Source organism: Panulirus ornatus, chromosome 45 (genome assembly GCF_036320965.1).
Source record: "Panulirus ornatus isolate Po-2019 chromosome 45, ASM3632096v1, whole genome shotgun sequence".
NCBI lineage: Eukaryota > Metazoa > Arthropoda > Malacostraca > Decapoda > Palinuridae > Panulirus > Panulirus ornatus.
The window spans coordinates 6,627,154-6,643,901 of NC_092268.1; the positions used below are offsets into that span (position 1 = coordinate 6,627,154).

The 16,748-nt window shown below is 39.9% G+C and overlaps 1 protein-coding gene across 1 annotated transcript in view; it reads right to left on the reverse strand.

Annotated features, from left to right (window-relative positions):
* mTor (serine/threonine-protein kinase Tor) overlaps positions 1-16,748 on the reverse strand; it is an 83,820-nt gene that overhangs the window by 36,042 nt on the left and 31,030 nt on the right. Inside the window, exons 9-13 of the mRNA XM_071688122.1 lie at positions 16,190-16,378; positions 14,682-14,850; positions 7,375-7,581; positions 5,718-5,923; positions 1,184-1,390 (exon numbers count right to left, since the gene is read on the reverse strand). Of these exons, the coding sequence (XP_071544223.1) occupies positions 1,184-1,390; positions 5,718-5,923; positions 7,375-7,581; positions 14,682-14,850; positions 16,190-16,378 (978 nt within the window). The remainder of the gene's footprint in view (positions 1-1,183; positions 1,391-5,717; positions 5,924-7,374; positions 7,582-14,681; positions 14,851-16,189; positions 16,379-16,748) is intronic.

Genomic DNA, 16,748 nt, shown 5'->3' on the forward strand with positions numbered 1-16,748 from the left:
AATGTGTGGAAGTCGAGAACGTTATCTCAGAAAGCAAAAATGGGTATGTCTAAAGGAATAGTGGTTCCAACAATGTTATATGGTTGTGAGGCGTGGGCTATAGACACAGTTGAGCAGAGGAGGGTGGATGTGCTGGAAATGAGATGTTTGAGGACAATATGTGGTGTGAGATGGTTTGACCGACTAAGTAATGAAAGGGTAAGAGAGATGTGTGGTAATAAAAAGAGTGTGGTTGAGAGAGCAGAAGAGGGTGTTTTGATTTGGTTTGGTCACATGGAAAGAATGAGTGAGGAAAGATTGACCAAGAGGATATATGTGTCAGAGGTGGAGGGAACGTGAAGTGGGAGACCAAATTGGAAGTGGAAAGATGGAGAGAAAAAGATTTTGAGTGATCGGGGCCTGAACATGCAGGAAGGTGAAAGGTGTGCAAGGAATAGAGTGAATTGGAACGATGTGGTATACCGGGGTCGACGTGCTGTCAATGGATTGAACCAGGGCATGTGAAGTGTCTGGGGTAAACAATGGAAAGTTTTGTGGGGCCTGGATGTGGAAAGGGAGCTGTGGTTTAGGTGCATTATACATGACAACTAGAGACTGAGTGTGAACGAATGTGGCCTTTGTTGTCTTTTCCTAGCGCTACCTTGCACACATGCAGGAGGAGGGGGTTTTCATTTCATGTGTGGCGGGGTGGCGACAGGAATGAATAAAGGGAGACAGTATGAATTATGTAAATGTGTATATATATATATATATGTCTGTGTGTGTATATATATATATGTATACGTTGAGATGTATCGGTATGTATATGTGCATGTGTGGACGTGTATGTACATACATGTGTATGTGGGTGGGTTGGGCCATTCTTTCATCTGTTTCCTTGTGCTACCTCGCTAATGCAGGAGACAGCGACAAAGTATAATAAATAAAATAAAAAAATATAAACACAGCATACAACTAGCTCTTATCCTTTTTTTTTGTGAAGGGGAGAGGTGGATGGCCAAAAGAAAGCCAAGGGCATAGTTATCTGGTTTGTAGCACATTCTAAATTCTAAAATGGAAGTTTGTGTAAAACTCAGTTCAATGGAAAACCATTCAAGCTAACGTAACCCATGACAAAAACAAAACTGCTGAGTAGGTTAACATATTGTACATTTAAAACTTCAAACCATAGTTAAACCATTACCTGAGCTAGATCACCAATAGCCATCAAAACACACATGGTGACTGCGGGGTTTGGATCCTGATCCTTCAACTTTGGAACCAAAACAGACATAATTGCCTGCACAAACTGCCTCATGAATCTGGGAGCATTGCCGATTAGGTGTCCCAGCATGTGTGCACTCAGTTCTCGATTACGTCCAATGCCACTATAATCCAGTTCATCTAAGATCTGTCCAAGTACATAAGCATTAAGTATAAACAGTGAAAAGGTACTAATCTACAGTAAGTAATTACTAAAAATTTACACAGAGAAAACTATGAACCAAAAGCAATCAACTTAGACATCTTCAACTGAGTACACCATGAGATTCCAAATGTCTGGAAATGTAAAATCTTAGTACCCAACCTGAAACCCTTCAAACCACCTAACTCCCACTGCCTTATATCATTGCTGTCTTCAGTATCAAAACTCACTTGAAAAAACTGATCTATAATTAAATCAATCACATCATCCTGCTCTTACCACAGAGCAAGGCTTTAGATCCATTTATTCCACTACCACATTGCACACACCCCTAACACAACACATCCAGAATAACTTCAACTAATCACAACACCCTTCTGAATTCTATGAGTACCAACAGATGTCGACAAGGTATATAACAGTGTCTCACAACAAATCCAAATTTATACAATACGAGACACCCTCTCCACAAATCTAACAAATACTGATCAACCAGCTTTATATTTGGCCACTAAGCCTGAGTCTCACTCGAAGTCTTCATCTCCAATATTTTCAAACTCTACGATGCTGCTTGAGTCTCACTCAAAAAGTCTTTATCTCCAATATTTTCAAACTCTATGATGGTGCACCTAAAAGAGCAGTTCTTTCCCTAACTCTCTTTACAGTCTCTGCCTCCAAGACCTCTTCTCACCTTCCGCAGACCAAAACATTAAGATCCTTTCAAATCCAGGTGACTCTACAATCACATCATAGCACTATGACACCGCCTTGGATAAAAACAAATCAAGCAACACTATATCACACAATTGGAATACTAGCTCACCCAAAACTGAATGCTTGCATCACAACAGAAATCTATCGTTTACCTTCTTAATCCCTGACAAAGATGAATCTAACCTGCACTTTCTCATTGCCCTGAATGTATAACCATTCCCACTCAACCAAACTCCATCCATCCTGAACATCACATACAACTACCATATGACACTTACTTCTCACACCAACACACAAGCCACTGGGAAACTAAAGGCCCTCAGAACACCAACTATTTCCAAGACTTAGACAAAAATAAGAACCCTTTGGTATCCTCTACAAACATTTCATCCACTCAACTCTACATTATGCCCTCACCTGCCTGGTCAGCAACTCTTTCAATCTCAAGTATCATAAAGCTGGAAACTGCATAAAACAGAGTACTCACACCAGTCACCATCTGCTTAGCAACTACAAACATTCAGCATCAACACAACAACAACAAAAAAAATACTTACAATACAATCTCACCTCAAGATGCTTGGCACTCAGTTCTTTGCAACAGCACAGAACCCTTTCCATCCAAGAATTAACCCTGCTTCACACTTCAGAAACCTACATTTACTGATCCCCCCTTCCACACACACACACACACACCAAAAAAACACATAACTGACCAAACACATATACGCTGTCACTGTTTCATGGAGATGTGTTCCCAGAAAACAACTTAAGAGAAATACTGGGTAATGAAATCCTTTTTATTACAAGACTCAGTGGTATTAATGGTGGCATATTTTCCTTAAAACATCCAACTCCTTCCAAGGCATCTTAATTTCCCTGAAATTTACAGATACATACATTACTGTCGAGGTAAAAATTCTTCCCTGCGTTTCAGAACATGCTGTTTACTCCATACATTTGCAGCATCTTCCACAAGGCCTCTCTGGCAACCTTAGCATACACTTTCTCCAGATCCATAAATAACAAATACATTATTACTATGATGAAGGCTTCAGCCATGGAAAAAAGTCCACATCAAGGCCAGGCCTTGAGATATATAAAGAGGGTCAATGAAAAGGAGAAAGAAGAGATGAGGACAAGTATTCAGGTTGTGAAAAACTTCTTTTAAAAAGTGCTACATTAAATTTGTTAGGACAGACATGAGGAGGCAGAGCTTTCCAAAGCTATGAGGTGTAGGGAAAGGTACAGTTAACAAAATGGACCACCTCTGAGTTGCCAAAGATACTGAGTATTAAGTGGTCTCGGATAACGGTAGTGGTACAAAAGCTGCCAGCTTGCTGAAGCAAGAACCAAAGTGATACCTATAGAAATGGGAAAGGGAACCAATATTGCAGAGTACGGCAAGTGGGTCAAGGTGTAAGGTCAGCCAGAGGAGTCAATAACTTGCACCACTTCAGACTCAATACTGCCTAGTAAAGATGCCATGCCAGAATCACCCTAGATGTGAGAGCAGTAATCCAAACAAGGACAGATCAGGAGCAAAACTATTAAGAAAAGAAATTTCAACATCTAATTGGAACCCCAGCTTTTTAGAGGTAGCATTAGCTATTTCCATAAAGTCGGGTTCCCAAGGTACCCTGGATGACACAATAATATTGAGTATGTTTATGGTGTCAAGTGGTGGAATTACAGATCCTTCAAAAAAGACAGAAAAGTTGGAATCTTTTGATAGATGGGCAGAAATTGGGTCTTGGTAGCATTGAACTAATCAGACTTCTCCAATTCCACCAAAATATCCTGTCTGAGATTGAGTTCACAGGGTATGTTGTGCTGAGATGATAGGCCAACTGAGCAAGAGAAGGAGCAGATTTGAGAGATGTGGAAGAATGCAGCGTTGAGCTATCAGAATATGAGCATGTGTCATTTTTGCGAAAGCAAGTTAAATGATAAAAAGTTAAAAAAATGTGAGACACGACAGAACCCTGAGGGACACTGCTGTTGACGTGGAAGGACTGATCCACCAACAACCACGGAGATAGATCAGTCAGAGAGGATGCTAGACATGAGGATGTAAAGTGAGGAAGGGAAGACGAAAGAAGAGAGTTTGGAGATGAGACCCCGATGCCATGCTTAATCAAACGGTTTTGTTATTTCAGGGGTAACTACAGAGGAGTCCCCAAAATCTTTCAGATAGGAAGACCAGACATTAGTAAGATTAGAAAAATGATATCACCAGTGGATATTGTGTTATGCAAGCCATACTGATGATCAGAAAGAAGGCTGTGAGATTCAAGATGTGCAAAGACAAGGAAGTTGAGGAGAGATTCAAAGACTTTGAAAATAGAAAAAAGTCAAATGAACAGGACAATAATTAGAATGGTCATCCTTCTTTGGGATGCTGCACACCGATGCATGCTTCAAAGAAGGAAATTATCTGGATTTTAAACAAGAGACAAAAACTTCCCACATCCTCTACCTCTCTTGATGCCACAATGCTTCTCCCCAGTCATATACTTTGTGTAAGCCACCATCCTCTCAACTGCTACTCCACTATATGCCATCCCGGGTATAATGAACAGACATATTCTTGTAATTTGAGTGTTCTCTTTTGTTCCCTCTGCTTTTCCCCAAAGGCACTATATTACTTAAAATTTCCTCATGGATCCTCTCTAAAAGGGCCCTGGCATTACCCAGGGACCCCTCATCCTGGGGTTGCTGCAAAATAAGGTTGCACTACAGTAGCAACAGGGATAGGATAGACTCCTTTGAAGCAAGAAGTTCTTGAATGAGAATGTAATCTATCAAACGTACTCACCAAATGTACTCGCCAAAGCTGACTTTTTACTCTTGGTGTAACCTCAAGCAGGTGTAGTCCGGTAACACCTATAACGACACTACATATGTGTATATAAATATGTGCTGAGGTGTTAAGACTATAAATGTTCAAGGTTACATCATAAATGAAAAGTAACCTACATCAAGGCTGTATCACTGTAAGTTGAAGAAACATGTTACAGCCTCATCAAAGAACTTCTCACTCAAAAAGAAATTGAAAAACTTGATACTGAACTATGACCAGGAAACAGCATGAATCCCATGAAAGAGGTCTGGGAATTACATAACTAATCATGTGTATACATATGAGGTTTCCATTTCGTTTCATCAATAGCTGAAATTTGAATCTCTTCTTTCTCAACAACTACAGCCTGTCCTTTCTTTGCAAGGCAAGTTTTCCACTTTATAAAAACAAAATGAAAATCTACCTATCATTTCTTTCAGTTTTTTCTGCCCACTTCCATGATGAAGACTTCTGTCTGTTACTGCTTCTTTAGCTTTTGTCATGAAAGAGAAATTATCTCAATCACAGCATAGATCTATAAACATAACACTGTGTCTTTTTAGCAAAAATAAGACACGTCACTAAAAATCCAATATTACTGAAAATTCAGAAAGATTAATTCATGCTAGGATTGATTACTCTTGAGCGGATCTACGGAAGAATGAAAGGAAACTTAATTCCCCAGATGAAAAAAATTTGGAAGAATGAGAGAAAACTCAATTCCTCGGATGAAAAAGATTTCCTCATAAGCGTTACCTTTAGCAATGCTTTTCTCAGCAGTGGGTGTACATAAGCTGGGTTGATTGCAGAGAGGCGGCCTAATATTGATATTGCATGTTCTCGGATCTCAAAAACTTCATCACTAAGAGCATATATAAGTGCATTAAGATTTTCTGGCTGTGCAAGATGTATATCGAAACTTTCATCCAGAGATGCCAGGACACACAGACGGACATCAGGATCTGTGGAGGAGAAAAAATCGTGTGTTGAACCTTATGCTTCAATTGAAGGTACCTCTCATTTATTTCAATTCTCTATTCCTGTATCTATATAAACATGATAACCAGGCAATCAAAATAAAACCTCATACATTTTCATGTACCTAAGTAAACCATATCTCGTAAAAACACTCTACTTACTAGATGCATCCCTTTATGTTTGGTTTCTCATTATTCTTACTGCCATTCCATCACATAATCCCAGAGGGTTATTCTTTTCCTTAAATGTACCTGTATAATGCAAAAGCATACCTTCCAAGCTATCAATCATTTCCTTTCTAAACCAAGTCTGTCTTCTAAATATCCACCATTCCTGACATAAATCCACGTCTATCTTATACCTCTTTTCAGAAAAACATTTTTGTGTTCCAATCTAAGGGTGGGCCTTGAGCAAAGCCTGACAATCCTGTCCAGTAGAGGCAGCTGCAACATTATATAAAACCAAGCTGCTCGAACAGAGATAAAGCCTATCCTTACCATACAAGGACAAATCAATCCTTTGTATAAGGAGCAACTATTCACAAGAAACAAAACTTCAACATCTAAACACAACTCCCGGTTTCTTAGAGGCATAACATTCAGGATATGCCTCATGTACGACCATCAAAGCCCAGTTCTGTACACACTACCTCAACTAACAAAGTCTCAACATTTTTCAGGACAGGAAAAAAGAAAAAACAAATAAAAAAAATTATTATCCAGAGCCTTATTTACTGTTACATTTCCCACATTTTCCCTCAAAATGCAAACCAAGCTGAACCATCACTTTATAAGTAAAATAACCCTACCAGAGATATTAAGCAACAAATTCCTCCAAATTTTACAACCAGCAACACAAGCCAATCTTTATTTCAGTAATACATAAGCTTTCTTTATCCACCAACCTCACATTAGGAGTGGGATTTACCTTTGTACTTGACAGCAAAGGTAATGACCTAATGATCACTTCAGCATCTATAAGAGGATATAAATAATTGGCCCACAGCAAAAGATTATTTAGGGACAAAGAACACTTTTTCAGTAAACTTCACTTTTCATTTTAAGGTCAAACTGCCTCAACTGGATATGATGGAAAAGTATGTATTTGTCAAACAGGATCACATAAGGTATGTCATTTTCGACAGTGAAGAACTTCTACAAACCATCTTAGGACAGAAAATGATGACACCTCTACGAATCAAAGCCCACCAGCAAAGTCATTAAAGATTTCTGTATGGTGGCTTGATGAGCAGAAAGGTGAACACATCCCTAATTGCCTGCAACACAGAAAACTAAACAAAAGTATAAATAATCAAATGAATAATCTTACCCATGTCTGTATGGTGGCTTGACAAGCAGAAAGGTGAACACATTCCTAATTGCCTGCAATACATAGTACTAAACATAAGTATAAATAATCAAATAAATAATCTTACCCATATCTGTAACAGACACCAACAGGACCTTGCTAATAATGTTAAATATAATGTGAGTCTGGGACTGGGATGCATGTCGACCAAGAGAAGAAAATGTTGGTCGCAAGAGATGACAGCAGGTCCTTACTCCCTCCAAGCGCACTTCCCGGTATTCACTGCTCAAGTAATTGTCAGCTATATGCCTCACGAACTGCATCAGTGACTGGCCTGTGAGGGGAAATTTACATATAAATATGAAATGCTGACATACTGAGCATTCATATTCCCCAAAAATAACAGCATAAGTTCGGGATTCCATTTTTTCTTTGTCTATCAGTAAACCACAAATGCTTGTGATATAATGGACCTTCTGTTTCAACAAATACTCATCTTGCCATCCACTCACTCATCAATCTAATAATCAGATCTATTGTATGTTCTCTCCAGCATTTTAACTTTCACACCAAAAGCTAAAAATCTCATACATTAGATATAATATACTATCAGCCATGGCATTGACATGACGGCTCTACCACTCAAACAAGGTCCAACTAGTACTGGTTATCTCTTATCTCACTGAGGATAGGGGAGAAAGAACACTTCCCATGTATTCCCAGTGTGTAGTAAAAGGCGACTAAAAGGGGAGGGAGTGGGGGCTGAAAATCCACCCCTCTTGTTTTTTACTTTTCCAAAAGAAGAAGCAGAGAAGGGGGCCAAATGAGGATATTCCCTCTAAGGCTCAGTCCTCTGTTCTTAACGCTATCTTACTGACGTGGAAAATGGCGAATATGTATGAAAAAATGAAAGGATACCACATCAGCTGCTTCTCTATAGTTCTCACACTGAAGTCTAGATTCAAGTAAGGAATACATTCTTCCTCTCACTGCAACATGAACCTGAGCCCTGTAACTGAAGGGCCCATTTTATGGGGTTCCTGCAACACTCAGGAAGTTAAGAATGTCCACCAGCTGGGATCATAGATCATGAGGTACGGTGATGTGTCTGTCTGTCTGGGTAGGGCATTTGAGAAGTAGATGTCTGATGTCATCAGTATGGAACACATCCTGGGCATAAGGGATCCTCTTATATGATGAACTGGTATTTGTTATACTGAAGAGATGGATGGTATCCAGAGTGCTAAAAAGAAAGTGACACATGTTTGTCTGGGGAGTGCAATTTCAGATATGTGTATTTCTGATGGAATGTATTTCAAGATAAAGTTGGAAAAGCATTAGGTCTTTATTTATTAGTGTTAATGTGATCAGTCTATGCACTGTTTGCTGAAAAGGAAGGGATCTGTGAGTACAGGTGGCTGAAATACGAGGCTAGGGTAAACTCTCCATTTCTGCGTGAAGTTAAGTGGGTGGTATGATGCAGCCTGTACTGGAAAGGGTCAATGCAAATGCATAGAAATGGGTGCCATACTGCTGAGGTGTGACTGTAGAGGAAGAACTTTTGTTTTCAATGTGCACTGAACCTCCATGGTACTGCAATTAGTGTTCCTGACCGTGAGCATGTAGGTTCGAATCCTGGTAATGGCACGTCAGTCCACAGTCAACCCAGCTGTTCATCCACTCGTAGGGAATTGTTGATGACATTGTCCTTAAACATCTAATTTCCAACACATCCTCCTTCTATACTTCTTTATATATGTATGTATGTATATACATGTGTATGTGGGTGGGTTGGGCCATTCTTTCGTCTGTTTCCTTGCGCTACCTCGCTAACGCGGGAGACAGTGACAAAGCAAAATAAATAAAATAAATATGAATAAATAACATACGGTCCATGCCTTGCAACTATACATCACTGTTGGGACTAATATACCATCAACTATATACCCATCTTTGCCCAAACACTCCTCAGTGCACCCTCAATCTTAGCCCCCTTATCCTCTCTCTGGCTGACTTTAGCTCCCATGGTTCCATCTGCTGACATATCCACTGCCAGGTTAGGTATTCAAAACATACCGCTTCTTCCAAATTCAATCCATTCACTCTCACACTCTAACCTCCCTCCCTCTCTCTCTCTCTCCAGCCGTGAATTCAATAACCTTACCACTATTTACATTAAATCTCAATCTTTTCCTCTCACACACTCTCCCAAACTCAGAAACCAGCTTCTGCGGTTTCACACTTGAATCTGCCAGAAGAGCCGTGGCATCAGCAAACAGCAACTGACATCTCCCAAGTCACCCCCCCCCCCTCCCACTCCCAACAGACCTGCTCCTCTCCAAGATCCCCCACCCACCCACCCATAGATAGAGTAAAAACCCATGGTAACATCGCATGACTCTGCCACAGACCCACCTTCACCTAGAACCATTTATCCCAGTCTCCTCCTACATGCACAAATGCCTCAATCTCTTGATACAAACTCTTCACTGCTTCTAGAGGTTTCCTCCCACACCATATATAACACCTTCCTTAAAGGATCTTTGTCAATTATGTCATATGCTTTCTCTGGATCCATAAATGTCACACACAAACCCTTCTGTTTCTCAAGGGTATTTTTCACATATATTTTTCACAGCATATTCCTGATCCACACATCTTACACCACTCTTAAGCCAAGTTGTTTCTCCCTAATCTGATGCTCCATGCATGCCACTTCCCTCTATAGTTAACAAAGTTATTTCTTTATAATGTGAACATTTACTTTTGTCCCCCTTGCCTTTATACAGTAGTACTATAGAGAGACTCCATCAATCCTCAGTCCCCAACGTCTTGAGCCATACATACAGTGAACATCCAAACTAACGAGTCAGCAACACTGACACCCCATTTCTCAAGAAAATCACCTGTAATCCCACGCACTCCAGGTGCTTTGCCACAATTCATCTTACACAAGGCAGCCATGATTCTCTTGCTTTGCATAATTCCACATCCCAGACACCTCATATTTGCTATCTTATCATCTACTCCAAACAATAATCATTTAAAACACTCATTCTATCTCACCATCTTCACCTCTTCCTTGTCTATTACCACTTCCCCTTTCCTTCCTTCACTGTTGCTCCCATCTAAAATCTTGTTCTTTTCAATCTATTCACATTCTGAATAATTTTCTTATTTTCCTCAAACTTTTCCTGATATGGTCATCTCCATCTTCATCTGCCCTCTTTAAGCCCATGCACATTCTTCTTGACCTCCTACTGCTCCCTCTTGTACATTATCCTAATCACTTACACTCCTTTCTATCTTTCTATCTATACCTCTGATGCCTGTTCCCTCTAGGAACTCCCATGAGGGGGTGGCAACACGAAAAGAGTCTCCACTTATCCCTGTCCCTGCATACCTCCCTCGAATACATCATTCCAAGCATTCTTACCCCGTTTCTCTCCTTCCAGTACCTTTCCACTTTCCTTCCTCTCACATCCTCTTTATTCTCCTCAGGCCATGGGATTTGGCTTGAAGTTTGGGAAAGAGTGGTGTTACTGCCAGTTTCAAGCTTTACATTTGTATTTTCTCTCCCAGTACTTAACAAAAGGGATGGACATTCATTACAGATAGAAAATTTTATCATTCTGTTTTCAAATACTGCAAGTTTTGATGATTTCTGGCAGCTCAGTTACAAAGAAGTGTTTAGAAACTACGACTGATGGGGGAGTGGACTGTAGTGTATCTATGACCATATCCCTTACTACAGAAAACCCTGGCATAAAACCTGTCTCACATGTGGGTAACACTTAGGAACCATAACAAAGAAATTATCTCTAAGTTGGTCAGCTATGTTGTCACTAGTTACAATATTTCTATTTGCTTTGTCGCTGTCTCCCACGTTAGCGAGGTAGCATAAGGAAACAGACGAAAGAATGGCCCAGCCCACCCACATACACATGTATATACATACACGTCCACACACGCAATATACATATCTATACATCTCAACATATACATATATATATACACACACAGACATATACATATATACACATGTACATAATTCATACTGTCTGCCTTTATTCATTCCCATCACCACCCCGCCACACATGACATAACAACCCCCTCCCCCCCACATGTGTGCGAGGTAGCACTAGGAAAAAGACAACAAAGGCCACATTCGTTCATGCTCAGTCTCTAGCTGTCATGTAACATTGCACTGAAACCACAGCTCCCTTTCCACATCCAGGCCCCACAGAACCTTCCATGGTTTACCACAGACACTTCACACCGCCTTGGTTCAATCCATTGACAGCACGTCAACCCTGGTATACCACATCGTTCCAATTCACTCTATTCCTTGCATGCTTTTCACCCTCCTGCATGTTCAGGCCCCGATCACTCAAAATCTTTTTCACTCCATCTTTCCACCTCCAATTTGGTCTCCCACTTCTCCTCGTTCCCTCCACCTCTGACACATATATCTTCTTAGTCAATCTTTCCTCACTCATTCTCTCCATGTGACCAAACCATTTCAAAACACCCTTTTCTGTTCTCTCAACCACACTCTTTTTATTACCACACATCTCTCTTACCCTATTATTACTTACTCGATCAAACCACTTCACACCACATATTGTCCTCAAACATCTCATTTCCAGCACATCCACCCTCCTGCGCACAACTCTATCTATAGCCCCACGCCTCACAACCATATAACATTGTTGGAACCACTATTCCTTCAAACATACCCATTTTTGCTTTTGGAGATAATGTTCTCGACTTCCACACATTCTTCAACGCTCCCAGAACTTCTGCCCCCTCCCCCACACTATGATTCACTTCCACTTCCATGGTTCCATCTGCTGCCAAATCCACTCCCAGATATCTAAAATACTTCACTTCCTCCACTTTTTCTCCATTCAAACTTACCTCCCAATTGACTTGTCCCTCACCTCTACTGTACCTAATAACCTTGCTCTTATTCACATTTACTCTCAGCTTTCTTCTTTCACACACTTTACCAAACTCAGTCACCAGCTTCTGCAGTTTCTCACATGAATCAGCCACCAGTGGTGTATCATCAGCGAACAACAACTGACTCACTTCCCAAGCTCTCTCATCCACAACAGACTGCATACTTGCCCCTCTTTCCAAAACTCATGCATTCACCTCCCTAACAACCCCATCCATAAACAAATTAAACAACCATGAAGACATCACACACCCCTGCAGTAAACCAACATTCACTGAGAACCAATCACTTTCCTATCTTCCTACATGTACACATGCCTTACATCCTCGATAAAAACTTTTCACTGCTTCTAACAACTAACCCCCACACCATATATTATTAATACCTTCCACAGAGCATCTCTATCAACTCTATCATATTCCTTCTCCAGATCCATAAATGCTACATACAAATCCATTTGCTTTTCTAAGTATTTCTCACATACATTCTTCAAAGCAAACACCTGATCCACACATCCTCTACCACTTTTGTAACCACACTGCTCTTCCCCAATCTGATGCTCTGTACATGCCTTTACCCTCTCAATCAATGCCCTCCCATATAATTTCCCAGGAATACTCAACAAACTTATACCTCTGTAATTTGAGCACTCACTTTTATCTCCTTTGCCTTTGTACAATGGCACTATGCAAGCATTCCTCCAATCATCAGGCACCTCAACATGAGTCATACATACATTGAATAACCTTACCAACCAGTCAACAATACAGTCACCCCCTTTTTAATAAATTCCACTGCAATACCAGCCAAACCCACTGCTTTGCCGGCTTTCATCTTCCGCAAAGCTTTTACTACCTCTTCTCTGTTTACCAAATCATTCTCCCTAACCCTCTCACTTTGCATACCACCTCGACCAAAACACCATATATCTGCCACTCTATCATCAAACTCATTTCAACAAACCTTCAAAATACTCACTCCATCTCCTTCTCACATCACTACTTGTTATCACCTCCCCATTAGCCCCCTTCACTGAAGTTCCCATTTGTTCCCTTGTCTTACGCACTTTATTTACCTCCTTCCAAAACATCTGATATATAACTTCATATAACAAGTTAATTGGGATGTAAGTTTAAATGGAGAAAAATTGGAGGAAGTGAAGTGTTTTAGATGTATGGGAGTGGATTTAGCAGCAAATGGAACCATGGAAGCAGAAGTGAGTCAAAGGATGGGCGAGGGGGCAAAGGTTCTGGGAGCGATTAAGAATAAGTGGAAGGAGAGAACATTATCTTGGAGATCAAAAATGAGTACGTTTGAAGGAATAGTAGTTCTAACAATATTATATGGTTGCAAGACATGGGGTATAGATAGGGGTTTTATGGGAGGAGGGTGGATGTGTTGGAAATGAAATGTCTGAGCAATATGTGGTGTGAGGAGGTTTAATTAACCAATGAAAGGGTAAGAGAGATGTGTGGAAGTAAAAAGTGGTTGAGAGAGCAGAAGAGGGTGTGTTGAAATGGTTTGGTCACATGGAGAGAATGAGTGAATAAAGATTGACAAAGAGGATATATGTGTCAGAGGTGGAGGGAACAGAGAAGTGGGAGAATAGACTGGAGTTGGAAGGATGGGGTGAAAAAGATTTTAAGTAATCAGGGCCTAAACATACACAAGGGTGAGAGGCATGCAAGGAATAGAGTGAATTGGCATGATGTGGTATACCAGGGTCGATGTGCCGTCAATGAATTGAACCAGGGCATGTGAAACATCTGGGATAAACCATAGAAAGGTTTGTGGGGCCTGGATGTGGATAGGAAGCTGTGGTTTCAGTGCATTACACATGACAACTAGAGACTGAGTGTGCACAAATGTGGTCTTTTTTTGTCTGTTTTCCTGGCGCTACCTCACTAAAGCAGGGGTGGCAATGCCGCTTCCTGTGGGGCAGGGTAGTGCCAGGAATGGATGAAGGCAGGCATGAATATGTACACGTGCATATAAGTATATGTTTGTGTATGTATATGTGTATATGTTAATATGTATATGTGCATGTATGGACATTTATGTATACATACATATGTATATGAGTGGATGGGCCATTCTTCCTGACACTACCTCACTGACGGGAATGACCATCAATTATAAAATCAAATCAAGTAATAAATAACTACACTTTGTGTGTCCCAGGATATTCTGATATCGAGGCAGAGCATACATACTCTTGCATATTTACCCCCATACAAACTCTTTACCCTGCAGTGTAACTATACATTAATTCTCTTTCATCACACATTTGAATTAATAAACACTGATTCTATTAAGCTGTAGACAAAAAAATCACATGATGTACATTTTCTACAAAAATGATACTTTTAGTAAATCAAAATAAACAAATATCAAGCATAATTTGTTCCACAAAGTTTGCAGTTATTGTATTTCATTCATTTCTGAAGCTACAAAGCTTATATGTCACTAACCTGTGCCTTCAAAGTCAAAAGATCCAAGAGTCCTCAGTGCCAAGACAATACTGGCAACGTCTTGATGATCTGGTGAAGGTGGAGGAAGTGGAGCACCTGGACGATGTGGGAGGGTACGATGCATCAAGATCTGAGACAACATCCTTAAAAGGCCCTCAGCAATATCCCGCTGAAAACGAAATCACATAACATCATGAGACATTATAATAGCTTTATGAATAATGAAAAAATAAGAACAAATTTATAATAGACAAAGAATAATAAAAAAAAAATGAATGATTTTGTCTTTTTAAAAGAGTAAGAGAGTTTTCTGGTAATAAGCACAGTATGACTGAAAAAAGAAAAAGAACTAGAATATGATGGAATGGTTTAGTCATGTTGGAATGGATAAGGAAAGAATTACTAAGAGGATCAATAAGCCAGAAGTAGAGGGAAGAAGATGAAGGAAACAAAAAGGGAGAAGGAAGGATGGAGCATAAGAGACTTTGGAATATCACAGCCTGAACATTTTTGAGTGTAAGATGTGTGCAAAAGGGAGAATGAACAGGATCTATGTGGTATATGGTGGGTGACACACTGTTGGTGGGTTGAACTAGGTTCTTTGATGCAGTCACAAGGAAATCACATAATAGTTTGCAAGGCTTCTCTGCGGAAGGCGAACTCTGAGAAGATAATTGCAAATGAGGCTGCTGTTATTTGTTCCTGATGCTATCAAAAAAAAATAATAATGATAACAATAATAATAATAATAATAATAACAATAATATCCCTGGGGATAGAGGAGAAAGAATACTTCCCATGTATTCCCTGTGTGTCGTGAAAGGTGCCTAAAAGGGGAGGGAATGGGGGGCTGGAAATCCTCCCCTCCAGATTTTACTTTTCCAAAAGAAGGAACAGAGACGGGGGCCAAATGAGGATTCCCTCATAGGCTCAGTCCTCTGTTCTTAACGCTACCTCACTAATGCAGGAAATGGCGAATATGTATGAAAAAAAAATAATATGGCCAGTTCCCTTTCAGACTGCTTTGGCTAATAGCTAACATCACAAGGGGAAAATATACCACAAAGCCTTTCACCAATAAACTGTCATTTATACTCATCACTGTATTCATAATTCTGAACTCACATATGGAAGAAGTAGTTTGATGGAGAAGGTCTCCTAATGAGTGTTTGCCTGCCTCTAACAAGCAAACAGACAAAACTTTTTTAAGAATTTCCAGTATGCATCACATAAACTATGGTATACTTGAAACCCTGGAAAAGTGATCGGACGTTGTGGTGAGACAGTGAAATAACCAACAATGTAGTCCTCACCTTGCATGAACATGTGTAATAACACATTAATCAGCTTTCAGTTTCATTAACTTTCCATTTGAATTTACTCTCCCAAAACCACAACAGCCAGTTTTGTCAATTCCAGACATCTAATTATGACTGACTCAAAACTCATGAAATAAAAGTCAAGACATATAACATTAACAGTGCAATACAGAGGTACAAAATACTTACCTTGAGCTGGGGGATTTCTGTGGCGAGCTCCTGAAGTGCAAGTGTCAGCGGTAGAGACAGACCTGTGGCCATCATAGGTTCAAGAAGCTCCTTGACATCGTTACGTACAGCACCTTCTACACCACGTGCCACAAGACTTACACAGACATACACTGCTGGCTCTACTACACGCTTCTTACTTGGTGTATCCTGGAAAGAGTCCAATGACATTACAAGTATACTGGGAATAAAGAAAGGAAAGTTGATAAAGTACATCACATCACCATAACTTACTTTCATCCAAATACTGACTATGACTTTGTCAGAACTTACATCCAATAGAGAAAAGAGTAAAAAAAAAAAAAAAAATGCTTAAATTCTCCAGTTTTAAAAAACAATACATTATAGAACACAGCACTTTCTTGAAACACCAACTAATATAAATCCTTTGAGCAAATATAAGTACTATTCCCAAATATATAAGAATCTTAAAACATAGGCCTTTTCTGAGTAATCAAAATTTTTTTATCACTTCATACAGAAGTAACTATATATATCAAAATGTCATCCTGGCCTTGTT